At 35.9% G+C, this 21557-nt stretch overlaps 1 protein-coding gene across 5 annotated transcripts in view; it reads left to right on the top strand.

The window, feature by feature from the left end:
• Nucleotides 1–21557, top strand: part of LOC114882887 (transcription factor AP-2-epsilon) — a 161644-nt gene that overhangs the window by 116673 nt on the left and 23414 nt on the right. For 3 of the 5 annotated variants that reach the window (XM_029200044.2, XM_029200043.2, XM_029200040.2), the window contains 3 exons: nt 6597–6974; nt 15318–15530; nt 15866–15917. In XM_029200044.2, coding sequence (XP_029055877.1) covers nt 6597–6974; nt 15318–15530; nt 15866–15917 — 643 coding nt within the window. Of the gene's footprint in view, nt 1–940; nt 1851–6596; nt 6975–15317; nt 15531–15865; nt 15918–21557 lie in introns of those variants that run through there. The other 2 variants (XM_029200042.2, XM_029200041.2) reach the window with 2 other exon arrangements.

The raw sequence follows: 21557 nt of genomic DNA, 5'->3' as shown, positions 1-21557 counted from the left end.
AAACAGTTTCCATTATCTTCAATACAACGTTCTTCATTTGTACTTTAATGCATATTGATATATACAATAAATGATTTTGAACACATATTAGTGTGTATAAGAAAGGTGATTTATATCTTTGGATATCAAACTAATTGAGGAAGATTGAATTATTAAGTTCATACACGATTGATGGAAGGTGATCCCCGATTAAACGAAGAAATAATTCAAGATAACAAATAGTTAAAATAAGAAGAAAATGTAATGTGTCAAACAGTTTACAAATCAACTACGTGTAGGTAAACTTATTTTCACCCCTTAAAACATAAATTGGATAAATTATATACATATTTTTACTATCTCGCATTATTATTTTATAATCAAAAATATTTTCTAGGTACAAATTTTTATTAATTTTTTGACAATCTATGCGACATCTAACAGAACTTTTACTGTCTCACTCTTGGAAGCTAAGTACCACGTGTGATATGATGAAGGATACTCTTAGGTATTATTCCATAATGAAAAATATTTTCTAGATACAAATTTTTATTAATATTTTGACAATTTATACACTCGGTGGTGCGCGATCGCGAATGATCGGGAGGCCTCGCGTCGCGCGAGTCCACGGGGTATCTTTGCCATTCGCTCGATCGTAGGACGTCCCCTCGTGAATCGCGGCCGTTCTCGATCGACTGGTGGGGCAGTTCTAGGAGTAGTCGCACGTGGTGGCGCGTATCCCCGGGCGAAATTTCGGTCGTCATCCGAACGCGTGCACAAACGAGAGCTCTCCGTTCTCCTATCCACCGCTTCGCTCCGGATGGTAGGGCGAAATTCTTAAGGTGGTGGTGGTAGCGGTGGTGGTGCAGCTGCCGACGACGACGCCTGTGTCGTCGGTGGTGGTGGTGGTGGTGATGGCCACCAGTGGTAGTAGTAAATAGTAGTAGTAGTAGCTCTCGGTAAGAGCACACCGTACCACCTCCCATTTCGTTCTCGTCGCGCCGCTGGCATACGGCTTGTACGCCTATACTTTCGTACGCCTCGACGTCGTTCCTGTCGTTCAGTCGATCGGCCGCAACACATCGCTCAATCAGCCGATCAGCTGTTCTCCTTTTGCGCACCGGCACCCACGAGTCGGCCGACTCTTGCGAATTATCCTCGTTTCTCTCGCTACCCTCGCGACATCGAACAGACGGCCGCTCGTCATCGATGCGTCGATGCTCCTTCGCGACAGATAGTCCTCGATCGGTGACTATGCTCGGATCGGCGCGAGTACACTCGCTGGTTGCGCGAGCGACGGGCAACAGCTTCTCGGAGGCTGGCTCGTTCGACACACCGGACGTTTGCTAAATTCTTTGTAAAATCAACCCCATCTTTTTCAATTATGTCGAGCAAAATGACTCTTTACGATCTCTATCCTTGCTATTTCATTTTCTCGGATTATACGTGCTTGACGATACTTGATAATCATGTATGAACATCTTTCAATCGTCATGATCATTGAAATACGTGTAGTAGAATTTCTATTATCGTTTGGTTAGACATACGGGTTATAATTTGCAGTTGCTTTTTGTTTTTTAAATCAAGTGTGAAAGTGTGAAAGTGCGTTTGTTGGAAAAAACGATTGAAATTCGGCGGAAAGTGGTGCACGAATGACAACGGGTCGTGTTTGTGTGATGTGCAGGAGGAAATAGGTGCGCGGTAAGTGGTTGAAACGCGAATAGTAGCGTGAACGAGACAACTTTCGAACTGGAACCGACAAACTGGAGATCCTAGGGATGTTTCCGCCGCGCACGGAAGCGCCGACAGCAGACAAGCTGGCGCTCTGTTACGCGCCCCATGTCGACATGACCACGGTCATCGAAGTCGAGGTGTGTTTTTCTATGAAACATCGTTTTCAGCATTAATTTTATTTAAAATTCTGATCGTCAAATTTGAACGTTCAAATTTCCGTTTAACCCTTTCAGTGTTAAATATTACACTTGTGTCTGTAGGACACCTCGATGCTGAAAATTGCAAGTGTCTATTACATGACATTATATCAAAAAATTATATGAATTCTTATGAAATTGTTATCACTCAGAGCACAATTAAATTTTACAATCGCAAAAGAGTAAAGGGAAGAGTGATTAAGTTAATATAAAATCTAGTATTTCTGTATGTAATATTTAAAATTGAAATATACTTTGCTTAGAATTTGATTACAGTAAAATATTTAGCAAAGAATCGGAAGAATGCTTAATTATATTCGAGGAATCGAAGAAGTATTTAAACAACGTCGAGTCTGTGGTTCAGAAATACTTAACAAAATGTCATAAAATTCATATTACTTTAGTATTTCTTCTTCGTGTAATTTTTATTTTTTGAAACAAAAGAAAACTATTGATCTATACTGCTAGAAATCAATAATTATATTTGAGTTTATATTTATATTTTGTTAAATCTTGTTATTCTTAATATCCCACATAAACAGATATAACGATAATTAAAAGTTAATTAGATATGCATAATATATTACTCAAATCAATATTACCTAAATTAGCATTCATCACTTCTAGATGCTTTTTCTTTATATTTCTCTACTTAAGTCCGCTAATCACACCATGAAAGTCTCGAGCGAAAAATGTTGGCGTTTTCTTTCCTAGCCGTATATTCATAATCTGTGATCTGCCGATTTCGACATTGGGCCGGCTTATTGGTTATTAATTGTCTACTTGTCGTATGTGGTAAGAGGGACGATTTCTCTCGCGTTATCAATAGCGATCTCAGCTGGAAAGTTCGGCTATGCGTCTTGTGAAACGAGAATCGGCCGCTAACAGGTTACTCACGAATCAAAATTTCACGCGTGTACACCGTCAGATCGTTTTGATCGAGCTCGCTATTAAACGATCGTCGACGTTTCCTTTTCTTTTTATTCCACCACGATCTACATGATTCTTGACTACATAAATCGCTTTCTTCGCTTCGATCAATCTAAGCCAACAACGTTGGCCTGGAAACGAATCCACTTCCAGAGAACGGATTTTTTACACTTTCAAAGGGCACGGTTCATAGAATAACAAGTATTTTGCTGTTACTATGAAATTATATGATTAATTGAACAATTTATCCTTCCTGATTTATTCTTCGTTTGATTGCATCTGTGTTACAATGTATCTGGAATATTGTGAGTGTTATTAGTATCTTGTTACAGTTTTATTGTTGTATTCTGTTCCATATCTGTATTATATGCCATGGAAAATTTCTATGAAGAAATAAATGCATGTATGAATTGATAAGTGCAGGTAATGGTTTAGTGATAGCTGTTATCAAATTCAATTAGAAGGTTTATTACATGAATGTAATTATTGTTACTATTCTAAACAATTAAGAGAATTCCTTATAATATAGACAATCTATTCTAAATTAGAGTATTCCTTAATGAGTTTTTATGGCATCGAAAATAACGGTATTTCCTAAGAATGTACGTCGTTAAAAGGACAAATATTTCGTACGAAATGAAGCGTACAAAAGTCTGTTGCAACGGGGTTTCGAAATAACGATTTGGAAATCGATTTTGAAAGCGACAAAGGTGAATTTTGTCTCGTTACATGCTAATATCGGGCAGATTAAGAGTCACGCGTTTAGCTAAGTGAGAGTTCCCTTCTATAACGGACCTTTCTGTTCAATTTTGGGCCGACGTCGTTAAATGCCGTTATGAGAGGCACCTTCGGTAATCGAATTCTTCTTGCTCTTGTAACATCGCCGTTTTACACCCTACGTATAATGGTCTTACACTTTACTCATTTCTTTACCATGAGAACGATTTGAAAATTGAAGTAGTTATTGCTAGTAAATAATAATCAGAGAATTGGAAAAAAAATTAATTACGAAGTTTATAGGTCTGAATTTCAAATTTGTAATAAATTTCTTTTTCTAAATTAACAGTAAATTTAATTATTAAGGGGATTTTATACATACCTTACTGGAGTATGAATGTTAGGATTACAAATTAGAAAATAATTTAATGATAATATACCATGTAAATTAAACTGGAAAATTAAAAATAAATTAATAAAGGTTGGCAAATAAATTATTCTTTATCCCGAGAAAATTTAATCATTTCTCTAATTTTAAATGGGAAATCTGTAATATACCATTCTTGTGGGTTTGATACTTCTAGTATTAAACTATCTTGAATAATTGCAAATGACACAAGGCTGTATCTATAAACTATAAAAGCTTACACGAAAGGAAAAAGTGGACGTTGGTCCTTTCAAGGCTTATAAAGACGTTCGAGATCGTATCACGAGAAGGGAAACCTAATGACTAGCACGAGTATAGTGTCGATACAAACCTCTTCTGTTGATATTCAGATAAATCATTGTCTGATAAAATCTATTTGAATAATACCGTACACCATTCATCAGATAAACTAAATCAAATTCCACTTGTATAAAAATGAGCAAGTTTTACAAAAAATTTGCAAAATTTGAAAATATTATAATTATGATTGATTCTACCCTTTACTCATTTTTATTTTCATTATTAAACACACTGTTCTACATTGAAAATTAGATGCAAGGGAAATATTATTTAATTTTATGATGTCTTTAATGAATAATTAATGAGAAGTTTTCGATACATTCGTTGATCCACGGTAATTATATCACGTTTTAATGAAATTGAATGGTACATCATATTAATTGCTTTTCAAACATTAAATTTACTCTTCGGTCATTGACTAGTATTTCACTTTGAAATTGGATTAAAAGCAAGCAACTTTTAATAATAGTACAGTAACAATGCTTCCTTTCTCCTCGTTTCTACCAATTATAACAACCGAGAGCTCTATTTGCGCGTACAATTCAGATTTTCAAGTCGAAATATGCTTAATCACATCTGAGCAATTTGCTTTGGTGATCTTGCGATTTACGAATGATATTTCATACAATCAACGGTTCAATAAGACTCCAATATAACTAGTGCTTTCAGCAGAGACAGTTGTCTAAATTTGATGCTACTATAAAGCAACTAATAAACTAGATTTTTATTTAAATCAGAAAAGAAAAATGATAAGTACTGTGTCTGAAGTGGTTGTGAGTTAATTGGTCATTGCATTATGCAGCAAATTTGACCAAAATTACAAACTAACATTCATCCTACCCTTTTCACAAATACATTTACCTTTATTTTACTTTACTTACTACCAGCCAGAAGAAAAACTATAATCTCTAAGAAAGATTAAAATACGATTATTCAGCAGTCTCTGTACTTATCATTTCTTATCAGTTCCTCTCAACTGCAAACAATAAGCCTTCGTAGTATCTAGGTTTAGTGGAGTTTTCTTGACAAAGAAACATTCTACCCGTAAGCTATTTGCATTACGTTGCTCGCTATAAGATTTGCATAACATTTATCCGCATTTATGTTCATCACCTTCCTGGCGAGCCAGCGATCAGTCCCGTATATTCCGTCGTTTATAGTAATGGTAGACCTCCAGCATGGCACGATTTTTTTTTCCACCAACACTACACATTGATCACCGCAATTACCAGTAATTTTTTAATAGCGGCGAAAGTTGTGTCGAACGTTGCCCCATATGCGTATCGACAACTGCGTATTCTTGTTTATTATGGTTATTAATTTTTATTTTTCCTGTAAGCCGTTTCGATGTGTGAGGCCAAATACAAACTGAATTGTAGCAGAAACTGACTGTTAATAACGGGGATTTTATATTATGCAAGAGAGAAACTTATATCCATGGCTTATTCGATGAAGGGATATTGATTGGTATAGTTAATTTTTAAAACTGTACTTAATTTAATATGTCAATTGGCGCGGCGGAAATTGACATTTTTAAGACATATTGAAACTCTAATTTATTATAGGAATAAGAATATTTTATTTATAAATTTTAATTCTGTACCTTTTAATTCGCTATTTTCAAATAATATTTTGAAAGAATATCTTTTCATACTTTCTTTTTTTATATTCATATATCGACAGTAAAAAGTTATTTCACCGATGAAAGTGGGTCAACTGTATTCGGATTTCCATAGGAAAAAGCTTTTCCCTGCCAGCGAATGGTTATACATATGCATATGGAACATTATATGTTAACTAATTCAGTCGTTTTGAATATAAATGTACAACGAGAATGCTCAGTCTAAAAAAAAGCTCGACAGCACCTAATAATTAAAGGAACGTTATTCATTACATAGATCGTTTTTCTCCGACATGATTCGATGTCGCTTAAAAAATATTAACGAAGTCATAAAAGTATTTTACAAAAAATAAAGTGCATTACGGGTCAATTAGTATGTTTATGTCATCGTTTTGCTAATGCCACAAGTAAAATAAATATTCTGACTATTTGAAGTAATGATGTGTGCCATAACTGTAGAAACTTTTACATAGAGTTACATTTTCAAAGTGAAAATTTTTCTCAAAAAATTTAAATATTAAGCCTTAATTTTCCTTAATAAAATTTTTTCAAAGTTATTATTTACTAGTTTACTAGAATGCACTTTTGGTAAGTCAAATTCCCGGTTAAAAGGTTAAGCATTGATAAAAATTACCGAAGAAATAAATATATCTAGGAACGGCTACTAACCGATATCCATTTTGATTTCCAGGACCGTTTAACTGGTCACGGGGGTATTTCCTCGCTGGGCGGTGGAAATTCCTCGCCGTATTCCGGCGCCCATCACCACGGTCACAGAGGCAATGGGAACGGTAGCGGGATGCCCCATCATGGGGGTGCATCCTTGCCAACCGCCTCCGACTTTCAACCACCGTACTTTCCACCCCCTTTTCCATCGCACCACCATGCGCCGGCGAGTCCTCAACATCCGGGACTCGGGCAACCGCAACATCTCGATTACCTCGTCGGCGATCCTTACACGCAGACGCTCAACACGTTACATCAACATCACTATAATCACCTGAGCGCCGCCGTCACGGCTGGCCAAAGGAGCGGAGATCTTAGGAGAGACGCCGAGGGTATCCATGTGGTGAGTAATTGTTTCGATGAGTTATTATTTAACACGTTCGATAACGACGCTATTTATCATATGCAGTCGTTGCAATAGATCTTGCGAAGAAATTGATACCATAACTCTTTGGTCAGAAAGATGTCGGAAATGTAATTAATATTGGTTTAGGGTTCGAATGAAAAATAATGGAAGTCTAAATATGAAGTAGAAAATTAAATTGAAGTTAGGGGCCTCTTGTGGAAATGGACGTGTGTAACCAGACGTATTAAAGGACTAATTATTAGGCACACGATCAGTAGTGTGCTTTCCTGAAGCTTTCCTTCAGTTTCAAACAAGAATACAAATTACATGAAATCCCAATTTATTAATCGAACAAAAATAAAAATTAAAAAAGTCAACTCGTTCATTTACTGATCACTGTTCATTCACTAGTTAAATCATTCTAATTTAATTACAAAAAATTTGAGGCGTCGTGGCAGTCAACGTGTTAATAATCGCATACGCAAGGAATAGAAACACAGTATTGTTTATAACATTCAAATTAATTCTTCCATGGTATAACTTCTACCGTCCCAAGGGAATAATGCTAGCGATCTCCGGGACTCGTGTCTGGTCGGCATATCTTTGCGCGTAAAATTGAAGCGCGGAGATCCGGTCACGTGCACATCCGGCTGGCTCATTAGAAAAGCGAGCTCGGCGTGTTATTTGTAACATGGGCCGCTGGCGGCTCGCGGTACCGAGAGGATGTGTAATAACGGGTGGGTATTGATCTATTAGACGTATCGCGGCCAATAAGTCCGTCCGTAACATCGGTGATTGCGATCGTTGATCCCTCGAAGAGCACGCGAGTGGACACGCGCGACATTTGCATTCGCCATGGTCCGGCGTACCTGTCCCCGTCTAATGGCAGAAATATCCGGCCGGGTATTAACGTAGCTTCGAAGAAACAAGAGACCATGAAGCTTCGACGGGTAAGAAGTACCAGCCAGCAGGAAGTCGAGGATGAACGGAACGTTTTGTTCCTGATCGGATTGATCTTTCTGCTTCGCGGATGAATCGCGGTTTCTCGCCCGTCTCTGTCCTCTGTTACCGCGAGCTACGTTCAAATATGCGGAGGGAACCTTGCTTGAATACCTGCAACGACTTTTTGTTTGTCGAGGTGCCAGGGAATTGTTTGTTTTAGCGGGAAACGGGATTCGTTTATTCTTTTCGACGTATTGGGGAAATATTAAACGTTATTCGAAGTGATCCTTGACTCGAGTACAGGGCGCTGATTGTTGAGAATGAAAAAGCTTTTGCATTGCAAATTATTTCAAAATAATTAGCCTATTAATGGGCTTTTTGATAATATTAGTTATTGAAGAAAGACTAATTAATAATCTTTTAACTATTACAAATTCACATCTAACTCAGTTGAAATAATGGAAGTTAAATGTACTTCAATTAAGAGGAAATTAAAAGTAAAGGTTACATCTTTAAATTTTTAGTTATTGTTAATTAGAAGGTGATAGTACGTATCTATTTTATTTATAGCCGGTGAATAATGAGCTAATTGTAAATAACAATTATCAAATTAGGATTTCTTGTATTTTCAATAGTTTTCATATTTTTGGACTTTAATATCTAAATCACCGAATACCCCTAAGAAATGTCTGAATTAAAATACTGTATATTATCTGTACACCTGTTCAAGCACACCCTAAATGAGAAGGGTTGACACCTTTGAAACGCTCATTGGGTTGATTAGAATCTTCCCAATAAATAAACGCAAACTGTTGAACTATTATCCCTTGACTTGGTATTCCCATAGAAAACCTCTGTTAAATTTCACGCTTGCGCCCAGGGTAACGTGACACCGTGTTACCACCTATTCGAGGGGCAACTTTAAACCTCTAATAACGCTCTCGGTAATAGTATTTGCGGTACACCTTACCCCAATATCTTTTATGAAAATATCACCCTAATTACGGTGTCGGGACGTGTATACACCACGCTGTGGATTATGTTTTGGGCGGTTTCCAGAGGTGTCGTGTGACGTTCCCGTAAAAAAGACTAGGTTCGACACGAAATACGACACGAACACGAAGAATACGTTCAGCTTCGGAACTGGGCAGAAGAGAAAAGCGGGTTTGGTTTAAAGCATCTGTCTAGGCCATATGCAGGCTCGTATTGCAAAACGTACATGTGCTGAAAATTGTATATTTTTCCTGGTTTGCCGTATGAATTTCTATTGTTTCCTGTTTTCAGTAGCATCCAATTATTTATACAGTAAGGGTTTCTGCAAGGTACCAGCACAATTTTACATGATAAACGATGCGTTTTAAAGAATATATTATAAAAGAGATTCTAACAGAAACTCGGCTTTAAAATATTTTGCCTCTTTATGAGATTGCTATATCGATTATTTCAAACGTTACAACCCCTCGTACCCTATCTTTAGCTCTGCCTAAAGCACATTCTTCAAAGGAGGGTGGCAGACCTCGTTCTCAATGAAATCTTACACTGATACAATCTCCCGATTCACGAAATATCGAGCAAATCCTTCGGATGCTTTAAAACCTTATAGTTTCGCGATACTCCATTTACAGATGTGTAATTTTTTATTATTTTTATGGTATTATGCACGACTTTAAAGCAACAGTAGAGAAGAATTTGTAAAGTGCTCAATTATCTCGGTTCTCTGAGACTTTGAACTTACCAGAAGACAAGATAGTTACACGTAGGACACAAAGTCTTGGGCTTCATTCCCAAACTATACGCAGTAACAGCGTCTTGCATAGTTGATCATAGTTAGGAAACTTGCTACTGCGACTATGCGTCGCGACGCGTCGACTGTTACCATCCTTAGAGGTTTCAGTTCGATATCTTCGCCACCAATATCGAAAACGACGATGTTGGAAGTTGAAGAGGATAAATCGTTTGAAATCGCTTCAGCAATATTCCAAAATTAATAATAATTATTAATAAATAGAACTTAATTTAGTAGCTCATTATTCTTTTAATACTTTGTCTGCCATTCATCATCCAGAAATTCTTTTTTCATTTAATTAAAAATAATTATATTTGATTCCTGAAATTATGAATAATAAAAAGTTGAAAAAAGTGTTTCTTATTGAGATCACATGTCTTGATTTAATCTGATATCTTCGAAATAGACAACCCTCTCGAAGTTTCGTTCATTGCCCTCCCTCGAGTAATTTACTTATTAAATTTTCGGCTGACCTTTGGCATTCCTTCAGGGTGGATGCCAGAGACGTTTACTTTGACGGAAATATGCCAAGCGTCGTGATCCTTAAGATGGTGTTAGAGATACCTAAAAGGGGTAAACGGTTTCTCATGCTTAGCTAAGTCGCTTAACATTGTATGAAAAACTTCGCTGACATAATGCGACAAGGCAATATTTGATCGGCATGTAATCGGTAATGATAGATCTCGGGGTGAAACGGTTAATAATCGCCATTCCAGCTGCTCCTGAGTAACATTACATCAGACTGCATCGAATCGAACAACAATAATATGATACTTTGTAATGAAACGATGGAGCAGATGAGGGTAAAATAATTATTTTACGATTTGTGAAATTGTTAAATGGTCGGTTTCGAAACATTAATAGTCTTAAGCAATTTGATGACATAAAATTATTGCGAAATCCTACTTATGGTGTTATATATTGGAGCTACAAGTTTTTACTTGGAGAAAATTTTAAAGCCATTACCCTGCAATATTTCTGTTTTATTAAAAAAATTAAATCTTAAATTGATATACATAATAAATAATATAATAAAAAATATTTTCTAACGCAAAGATATGCGTACTTATTTCGTGAATCGAGGAAAGAAGAATGAAATGAAGGTAGGCTTCTGAAAAAGAGACGACAATACCAATAATCAACCAAGTGGTTCGACCGATTCCAATAGCTTTATCCTTGAAACGAGAAGCCTCGTGCTTCCTACCCCATACGTTTTATACTGAATTATAGTATCTTGTCTGAGTCCCTTCACGATCTCACGTTTATACTCGAGAGAGTACAATCTGTGACAGCATCCCTTTGCTAAGGGGATCTTAGATTCAGAAAATCTGTGTCGTTGTTAGACGCTTTTCTTACCAGAAAGAGTTAAAAACCGGAGGTTTAAAAGTTGAAAATTTAATTATTTTTTATTTTTAATAAATGTTATCTAATATTCTAGTATCCTAATGTTCTAATATTCTAATATTTTAATATTCCAAGATTCTTAAAATTCGTGGACTTAGCCTATCCCAAAAGCATGTCTTAGTTACACCAATGTCACGATAGTCAGACACCATTGTCAACGAGACACTTTTTAGAAATATTCGAAAAGACCACTCGCCTAAATTAAACACATTATAAAATACATCAGTGTTGAAATTGATTCTTTAAAACGATTTTCTATTAGTAATGCATATAAAAACCCAGGAAATTCTATTTTAAAAAGCACTTTGCATTTATAATCGAGCTGACTGTTTGCCAATGTTGTTCAAAACTATTCCTCCTCTTTTTATAGATGACATAATGCTTTCTTTATTCGAACTTTTCGCTTCGCTGTTAAATAGGAACTTGTAAAGTGAGCAGCGACTTAAGTAAACTGTACTTTTCTTCATTTTAAATATGTACACATTTTTTTTTTCAACACTAATGAAAACCCTATCCACGAGACTTCTTTATACTCTGTCAACAAAATTTATAGCGGCACTTTTTTTAGGAGTCACGAGATTCTTACGGTATATCCCCAGTGAGACGAATGTCTGAAATAAAAACTTTATTTTGATTCGTAAATAAAAATGTATTACGTACAATATATTAAATTTGTAATTAAATTCACAAATATTTGGAATATTTTGCTTCAAAACTAGTCAAATTTAAAAGTAACTTATCCATCCACGCAATAAACCCTTTGTAGAAAAAAAAAGTTGCACAATACTTGAGATCGGATTAACATTACAACGGAAAAGGACCGATTGTGCAAGAGGAAACAGAGACAGGGCTCGTTATTGTCGATCCGGATGACTCGCCACGATATCCGTCGCGGTCTCCATAAGCCATTTATCAGTATCGATACCACGAATACCGGTCGACGTGACTTTACCTCGCCGCAGCGTTTAACGAGAGAAAGGCGATCACATTTCATCTCATTAGTCGACTGGCATGGTTACATCAATTTATAACCAACGTGGATAGATACTAGTAGCCGGCACACCGTTAATTAGCGCCGTTTCCATTTCTTTAGTCGTGTGAAAGCCGGACATTAACCCTTTGAGGTTCGCCACTTTATTTAGACCCGCGTTATCAAGAACAAAAAAGAAAATCTAAGATAGACATATCGTTCTAGAATTTGATTTCTCAAAATATTCAGAATTACAAAAATTCGCAGAAAATTAGGCGACTTGCGACCCTAATTTGGCCAGCTAATTTTCCATTCGCGAGGCTGAATTGTACACTATCGATCATATCAGGTTCATTAAACAGATTCTCCTAATCGGATACGCGATGTCTCGCGAGATTCGCGATGATAAATGAACGAAGCAACCTCTACCTGTTGTATTTTTTCCCCATTAGACGACGAGCTTTTATTTAACTTGACATGGGTGCAGAAATAATTTGCCACTGTCATATGAAAGCATCTAGTCAGATATTGCAGTTGGAAAGTAGCTGAAGAAAGTAGCTTATGAATTATTACATATGAAGTTTAAGTACGCGATAACTATTAACTCGTATACATGGATTCAGTATAATATGTATACTATTAGAATGTGCTGCAATTACCCTTAGTAGTAAAACGGTTAATTTATATATTTTTGTTTTATGTTATATACTTTCTTTCAAATTTAATCAACAAGATTTATGGTTCAACATTATCCAGTGAGAATTCCATAAACTTCAGCTAAGGGAAGAAACCTTATTTGTGATATTTGTAAAGTGCCACTATGTATTGAGTATTCGGATATTGCAGCTGAAAAGTAGCTGACGAAAGTAGCTTATGAATTATTACATATATGATGTTTAAGCGCACGATGACTATTAATTTAAATACATGGAAACAGTATAATTTGTATACTATAAAAACTGTAATTGTTCTTAGTAGCAAAAGGGTTAATTTATATAGTTTTGTTTTGTTATATACTTTATTCAAAGTCTCAACTTTTCTCATGCATAGCTAATGCAGTTGATAGCAGAAATCTTGATATTTCCATGATTTCCATCGCTGCCCAGCCACGAAGGTATCAAGGCGATCTAGAATAGTCATAACGGAGAAAACGATTACAATAGAGCAAACAATCTGGCAAGGAAATCGGAGAAACGTGCATAGAGATTTCTTCTCTATGCGGGAACCTCCTGATCTCGCATAGGAAAGATATATAACAATAATGGTAAGGGCTCGTAATACAACCGTATTTGTGACACGACCGACTTGCAGTCTGGATAAAATCTCCAGTTTTTCACGTGGGATGTGATTAAGATTCCAAACGTATGTACGTCCACCTCTTGTGTATCAATTCCGAGAAGACCGTCTTCGTTCTTTTTCTTTCCATCTGCAGTTTCTTACATAAGATTCGAGTGTACAGACTGCTCGCGTGTCTATAAATCTCGACGATAATTGAAACCATACATTTTCATTGAAAACGATCGATAAATAACTACATACATTATTTGAACCTACAAATTTCGAAGGGGCTAATGTGAAAAAATTGCAACGAACAAGATCGTAAATAATATTCATGCTGTGTTTCTTATACAGTTTCATAGACCACTTACAAATTTTGATAATTATCCAACGTTTGTTAATTATAAAATTAATTTTTCCTCAGATTTCTTTTTTCAAAAACATAAACAAGTAGTACGATTTACGTAATCACCGGTAATGCAGGATTTACAGAGTTTTTAATTGGTTTTAATAAACGACATTAATTTCCATTTCTGCATATATAAACCTTGTCGAAACTTCATTTATAAGTAGACTCTTTGGTTAAATTAACTTGTATCGCATATTTATGGTTCATAATTCAAATGAAAATTGCAAGTAAACTGGCAATACACAATGATGTTGTAATATTATTAAGGATGTTTTATTGAGTCCTGAGAATTCGTTGTTTCTCGAGACGACAGAATGTTCTGTCTTTCTATTCCTGGGACGTTATTGCATTACGTGCTTCTGTGAGATCGTATCAATGATTCGAGCTAATCGTCAAGTCATCGAGACATCGTGATGTCCACGTGAGAACTGGGTCTCTATCAGACTCGATACTTTTTCATTTTCCTATTCCATTCCTCTTATTCTGTCACTGTAGTCACCTGTGTCGATAGAAAAGAATGCTTCGATTCAAATTAAGCATTTAAATTTTTTAACTGAAAATTGTTATATAAACTCTCCCCACTGGATAATCGTTTTCCTCTGATGAGTTAACTTGTCATCCCCAGTTAAAGGTTAATAATCAAAGTTGCTCTCTTCGGGAAGAAATGCAGCAATGGAGATGTATTTTCCACTCCTAATTGCAATGTTGGAAGTGTCTTCATCCTCAAAGCATTCACTTGATCGGTCACGGCATTTAGAATGTTTTCAATTGTATGAAAATAATGACCTTTAACGTGATTCATAACATCAGCATTGAATATACGTATTATATCTAGTTTTACTACATCCATCAATTTGACGGCACATATGAAAAAAAATAGTAGAATAATTAATAATTATTCTGTCAGTAGAAATGTCCACCTAGTGGTTATTATGCGACATCGGCAGAATCAATTTTAAATACCTATTCGCGTCTGTAAATGATTCAACTTACTGGGAAAGTAATTATACTATAATTATTCGAAATAGGTAAACGTTTCCATTGAGTGATTCAGTCGCGACGGAAAGTTTTTGCAATTGCAATTAACTCGACTGAAAACACAGCAAATCTGTTTTCATCTGTCGATTATTAATAAGCTTTTCTTGGCGTCAATTGCTAATATTATTCAGAGCTGTTGATATTGAAACTAGTATTTTGTTTTATGTCACATTCGAAGAACATACGTGATTGTATAACGTTTCATAACGTTAATTAACATAGTAATTAATGGAATTTATATGTAGAATCGTGCAAATAGGTGTAAATAACTTTGTCAGCAACGAATAGTAGATTTGTGCATTTATTTTAAATGTATGTATCTCTGTAATTGTATCAATGAGACCTGAAAAAAGAAGTTTTAATTATGTTTACTAATTTAAACCATAAAAGGACACAATTAGGTAGCATTTGCAGCTGATTGAATATAGCAGAGTAGTTAAATAAAGATACAAAGAAGCAATAATAAAATTTAATGAATGGAGAGAAATAATGTTATTTTTCTATGTTTTTCAGACGAATATGCATGCGTCCTTTCCATACGATGGTGGCCGTAGCAGTGGCGGAGGCGGTGGCGGTGGCGGTGGAGGCGGAGGTGGTGGTGGCGGAAGGGGCGTCGAATATGGCGCTGTTCGGCGTCCTGACGCCCTGCTGCCACCCCCAGGCCTCGACCAAACCGACCTCGTTCTCCACAGCAGCCTCGTAGACGACCCCCAGGTGAGCGACGATGTACGTAATCGCAAACGCATTTTCTCTATTACCATTCTGTTTATTGTTCCGTGTGATTCGATCACACAGTGAACCGAAAGGATTTTGATCATGCGTAGTTGTGAAATTTATATTTGTCGTATAGATTGTTTGGAATGTCCAATTGATTCACCCACTGCTTTGTAATTTTATAATTGTAATATTAAATTTGTATCTCTTTAAAACAGTTCATTTTATTTATCATTTCAATTGATTCATTCATTTATTTTATTTATCAGATTTCAAAATATACTGAACATCTTTTCTCTACCAATATACGTTCATATTAATATTTCATATTTCTATTTTCATTTCAGAACACAAACGTAGACGATGGAGGGTTCATGAACGACCTGCCTCTCCTGAAAAGTAAGTATCCTCTGGAATTCTACATTAAAAACAAACATACCGGTCCATTTCACAATCTAAAAAATCCATCGTTTCATCATCTAAAGTAGTTCCATCTCTGAGATAGAGAAGTAAAAAATAATTTTCATTCAGCAAATATATTTTGCAATATTTCCACAATACTACAGTATTTCGTTAAACGCTCAATGAATGATATTCATGATAGCAATTCATACGAATGCACAACAAGGCTACTAAAAACACCGCCACTTTCCAGATACAAGTTGTAACATTTATCGTGCGATTTCACGTGAAATCGGTCAGCAATCGATGCACGATCTCCACTCGCGATTCATTTTTTCCATGTTCAATTACAACCCGTTAAAGCCTTGCGAAGGCCATCTCCGTCTTCTTACCTTTCCGACTAGGTTTTAAAATTCAGCCACCGTTCACGAAGAAGCAGTCGATACAACGTAGAGGGAGATAAATTCTAATTAAAAGTGACAAGTTCGCGACGTGGCTACTTTATATTTCCGGTTGCACCCCTCCGACAGTTCTCGCCGCGAGATTACGTTCGCCAGTTCGCGCCTCCGTGTCGCGCGTAAAACGTGCTATTGACGATAACTAGGATTAAGAATCAGTAAAGTTTACATTTATATAACCGTAAATATTTCTTTATTTTTTAAAGAAATAATATGACATTAAATAAATAAAAAAACTTTGGAAAAAATTGAATTTTTATCCGACTTCGAAAAGGAGAGTATGGTCTCTTGTGAACTGCAGTATAGTGGATGTACATCAGGAGTGCTGCCAATTTCTCATACAATCGTTACAATTACAAATATTTTCAGCCGGACCTATAATTTTTCTCTTACGACTTATTAATTACCAAGTTTGCCATACCGCAATCAAATCGTTCGGATATTTTTAATTTTGCACCGCCTCCGAAAACTTTGAAATGTATTTGGTATCCTATTTAACGATCAAGTAGATATTATTAATAGCTATGGAATATTGGTATAAATGAAATAGAAATTATTTTATACTTTTTAGTGCATTTCGAAGTCGAATGTTTTTTTTGTTAAAAATTATTTTATTTCTAAATTACACGATTTTCTATCAATCATTTACTGTTCCCAACGATTCGCTGGAATAGGATAAAGACGAACAGGTGGACAACCCAATGGACGCGATTGCGCAATGGCGAACTAGTTATCCGACAAGGAGGATGTTACCTCCGTGAAAGATCGCCACGATGCTTATGTTATAAGGAAACTTGAGCTTTGATTCACTCGATTGTACGCGAGAACGTAACGCGGCCAGCTCGCGTTGCGAAAGTGTCACACACGTTTACTCGTCCCAACAGACGGATTCTTTCCTTTTGCATTGCGACGAGAAACGCAGGAATCCCGAGCTGTGTGTAACTCTTTGGAGGAAGAACGGCACGAATTGTCAGTGAATTAGGTTCGGTTTTCGATTGAAAGGAAGAGTTTGATTGCTTTCAATTATCGGTGAGAGGAGAATGATCGTATCGAATTTCTTGTTACTGCTTCTTCTGAATATTTCTCGATAACATTCGTCTTTATATGCTCATTAGAAAGTTTTTCCTTTTGTAATTAAATTCAATTCAATTCAATGTTCTTTATTTGAAGCTTTTTTGAACTTCGAGCTTATACGATAAGTAATTTTAAATTATATGGCAAAATTTAATGACAGTTTTATATGACAAACTCATTAAATAATATTCTAAATTATGAAGAAAATTCTTTTAAAAAATTCTAACATTTAGTCGATGGTGTTAGTCTGGTTTTCAATGATACGAACGAACAACCCTCGAATTGTAATTCCTGGCTTTCCTGAACAATCGACACAATGGCAGAAATGGTACCTACCGGTCACGATACACGGGGCTAAATATGTTTCTGAGAGCGTTAGAGGCGCGAAGAAGAAATAAAACTAGAGTGTATGCCCGCAGGCGGATCGGATTTCGTTCATTGTCATTGTAATTTCTTGACGGGGCGCAGTTTTCGGGGCGTTACACACCACCGGGGGTATTATCTACAGATGGCTGTTTGTTCGAATGTCACCGTGGCTTATTATATGCCTCGTTACTTGCCCTATGACGGCTTATTTCGCCAGTTTTTCTCTCCTCTCGATTTTTAGACGCGTCCCCCTTTGTGCCATTGTTTCGACAGACGTATTCCGACATTGTGTCGTCGAATTTAGAAAGGTGTATCCAACGCGTGTTCACTTTAACGTGACTTTCTTTTCACTTTCGACGAGGTGTGAGATTCTTCTTTTTTTTTAATTTAATGTTTAACCCCTAAAATACTGATTCATTCGGGATCTTACATTTGCCCTATGTCAAGTTGAAACCATAATAACTGTAGTTCTTGAAATTATAAAAGTGCTGTTCTTCCACCCACGTTCTCGTGGAGTCGTCTTGTCTTGGAATATCGGGTAGATTGGCAACAGAAACGACAAATACACATCGACGACACAACGTGCACGTTTCATTTCTCGGAAGCCGGTTATACAATTACTTACTTGCAGCTTACCTTGGCTCCTTCGTCACTCCTCGACGTGCTCCAGTTTAGCGGTTTAACGTTGCTCGAAGGTATTCGAACGAAATAAATCTTTCTTAAGACTCCAGGCTCCCTTGGATATAAAAAGAATCTTTGAAAATTAAAACCTTTGTCATTCGTCTAAGAAAATTTATAAATACCATCTTGGGTTCAGATTTGATAAATTTAGAATCAGTTTTGATTTTTAATATTTTAATGAATTTTAATCTTGATTCGAAAGAATACAAAAATTTGTATTTTAGTTCAAATGCAAAGTGTGTTTGATAATTAGTTGATTGCTTTATTAAAGTAATATTTACGATTCCTCATTTTCTGTGTCTACAAATATTTATTAACAGGTTCTCCGTTATGAGTACTGTTTTCGGTGCACTCTGAACTTCCTACTCATACCACGTCATATTTTTCCTATTAGAGTTGTCAATCGCGCACGCGATATCGCGTGATCGGACCTTCAGACGCTGACGTCTTCAAGTCAGTGAACGTGTTGAATTACCTTTATTTTTTAATTTTACAAAAGGTAACTTAGTTCGTATATATCATCGAAAACGTTCGAATGATTGGATAATAAGTATATAGAAAATCTTCGATCGTTGATTCACTCACATTTGATGACTAGGTGTGTATAACTGCTCTAGAAATGATTGCGAATTGCATGTTCGTATTGCAGCATGTAATCTGTCATCTGTTGACATCGACGTTCAGACAGATTTCATACAGAAGCTCTTTTTCCAATAGAATAAAAATGTTATGAATTTAGCACACTTATTTCAATTATTATACTGTATTTCTTTTTTATTCATATGTTTCTTAATTTTATCAAGAATAATAATTGAATAAAGTCAACTATCATCTTTCTGTTTTCAATATTACACTTCTAAAATGATAAAATGGCTACATAAATTTTTTTCATACACTTCTATATGTTCAGAAGGATGACTGGCGATTTTAAACAAGTAATTTCTTATTTGCCAGCGACACAAGCAAAGAAAGACCGCCGTGTAACGCGTAAAAAAGGATAACGAGTTTTTATGCTTAAGGAGTTAGACCACCTTGAATAATTCAGGAAATATTCTTAGAAATTTATCTCCAAGTGACAGGAACACCTTTATTAATCAAATTCATCTAAAAAATACCATAACTACATAGTTTCAAGTTAAGCCACTTTATTTTATAAAGAAAAAAGAAAAATAATGATAGATGAATTTCCTGTCGTGTGGTTCATTTATTCCACTTGTTTTATTTACTTTATTTACTATACTTTACTAAATTTTCAAAAATACTCGATAGTCTAATTCTAACTCCTCAATCAGTCGTCTCCGTTGAATATTAAGCCGGAGCTGTATTAGAAATAATTAATCATTCAGAGGAGGCCAGCAAACGGCGCTTCGTTTTTACCACGTTAATGATTTTTCTAATTTGCCCCGGTCAACGGGTGCTCAATTATGTTTCGTCGTTACGGGACCCTTTCTCGGCGATATTACGTGTTGTGCTCTTAAATTACCGGATGAACATAGTGTTCGCGGGCGTTGCCACTACTGACAGAGCTCGAATTCGAAAATTATGCGCGTTTTGCCGTGTCGATCTGCCTGACTTATGGGCCGAACCGTAATTTACGTCTCACGAAGCACGGACAACGTATATTTTCAGCGTCCGTAGACTCGCAAACTGTGTTTTATTAGGAGGACATTATGTTAATACTATTTTAATCCTCGTTTCCGACGAGGAACATATAAAGACTAAAATTACCTTGGTGGATCGTTTAAGAAAATTTGGTTTCTTCGAATTATCTCTGTTTTTCTACGTAAAGAAATGTATCATTTTTACGCCTTCAGTTTGATTTATATCCTTGACTTCGAATTCATTGGTTTGCTGTGTGATCTGTTACCAATGTGAATCTGAAGAATGAATTTTTTTGAAGAATGTTTAAAGGTATCTTTTATTAGATTAATTCAGGAATAGATCTTCAGAATTTTTATTTAATCATAGAGTTAAGAACCTTGAACGCTATTAAAAATAATAAAAAATATTTTTGGTAATAGATAACATTTTTATTAAGTTTTTGTCGAAACATAGAAAGAAGAATATTTAGCTCTATAATGTATAGTTTTTTAAAAATAAAATTCTAGGGATAAGAAATCCTTATTTTCAACTATTATATTTTATTTGTACCCTTAATTTGAAAAATTTGAAGCTGAATATTTTTTCTATATTTCTGTAACTTTTAATGTATAGAGAATTTTCTATCAAGTAGTTGGAATCTTATGCACATATCTTAGCAATTTAATTATATTGGAGAGCTGGTTATAATAGTGCAACAAGAACTTGTTCTCAATGAAACTATTTCTATGCATCCTTTCCTGCTGGATCATATTAGAACTGATACATTATTAATACCTAGTTTTATATTAGAATTCTGTTTGCATTAATTTATCTGTTTCGAAGAAAACAAAAACTATTAACGAATCGTATATAAACAATCACTTTTATGTTCAATGAGGAAAATTAGAGAATACTTAGTATCTAATTCCAGTCTCTTAGAGAAATTCAAACGTCTCCAACAGCTCTATAATCGTAGAGTACATCCTACAGAATATCCGGTAAATCGATTTCAATCGAATGAAACGAACGAAAGAGTAATAAGTGGTATTTCATATTTTTCCGTTCGAGAGGAGCGGAACTGTTGTGCGAACGCATGGAGGGCGTCCACCATCTTTATGTAAGGGTAGCTAACCTCCTAAAATCAACCCCCTAATGAAATTAACGAGGACCAGTGCCGTGTTGCCCTCGGGCCAGGTGGATCCCTGCCTCGTGGAAACCCCTGGTGTGCCGTAGCAGGGTCGAAAAGTCACACCCTACTCGCTGTTGGTAACCAATCAAAGTCGAGAAATAAGTGAACTCGTTCCTACGCGTCGATTGGTTAAGTTTCCGGGGTGTTAATTGCCCAGGAAATTGTGCGTGCCCCGGACCTGCACGTGCGAAACAGCTTATGGCTATTCGCTTTTGCAAATTGAGCGACTTCACGACTGTGACATACGTTTTCTCGCCGCCTGACAGAATTAAGGTGGTTCGACCATTT

This window comes from Osmia bicornis, chromosome 1 (genome assembly GCF_907164935.1).
Source record: "Osmia bicornis bicornis chromosome 1, iOsmBic2.1, whole genome shotgun sequence".
NCBI lineage: Eukaryota > Metazoa > Arthropoda > Insecta > Hymenoptera > Megachilidae > Osmia > Osmia bicornis.
This window is presented reverse-complemented; position numbering and strand designations above follow the sequence as displayed.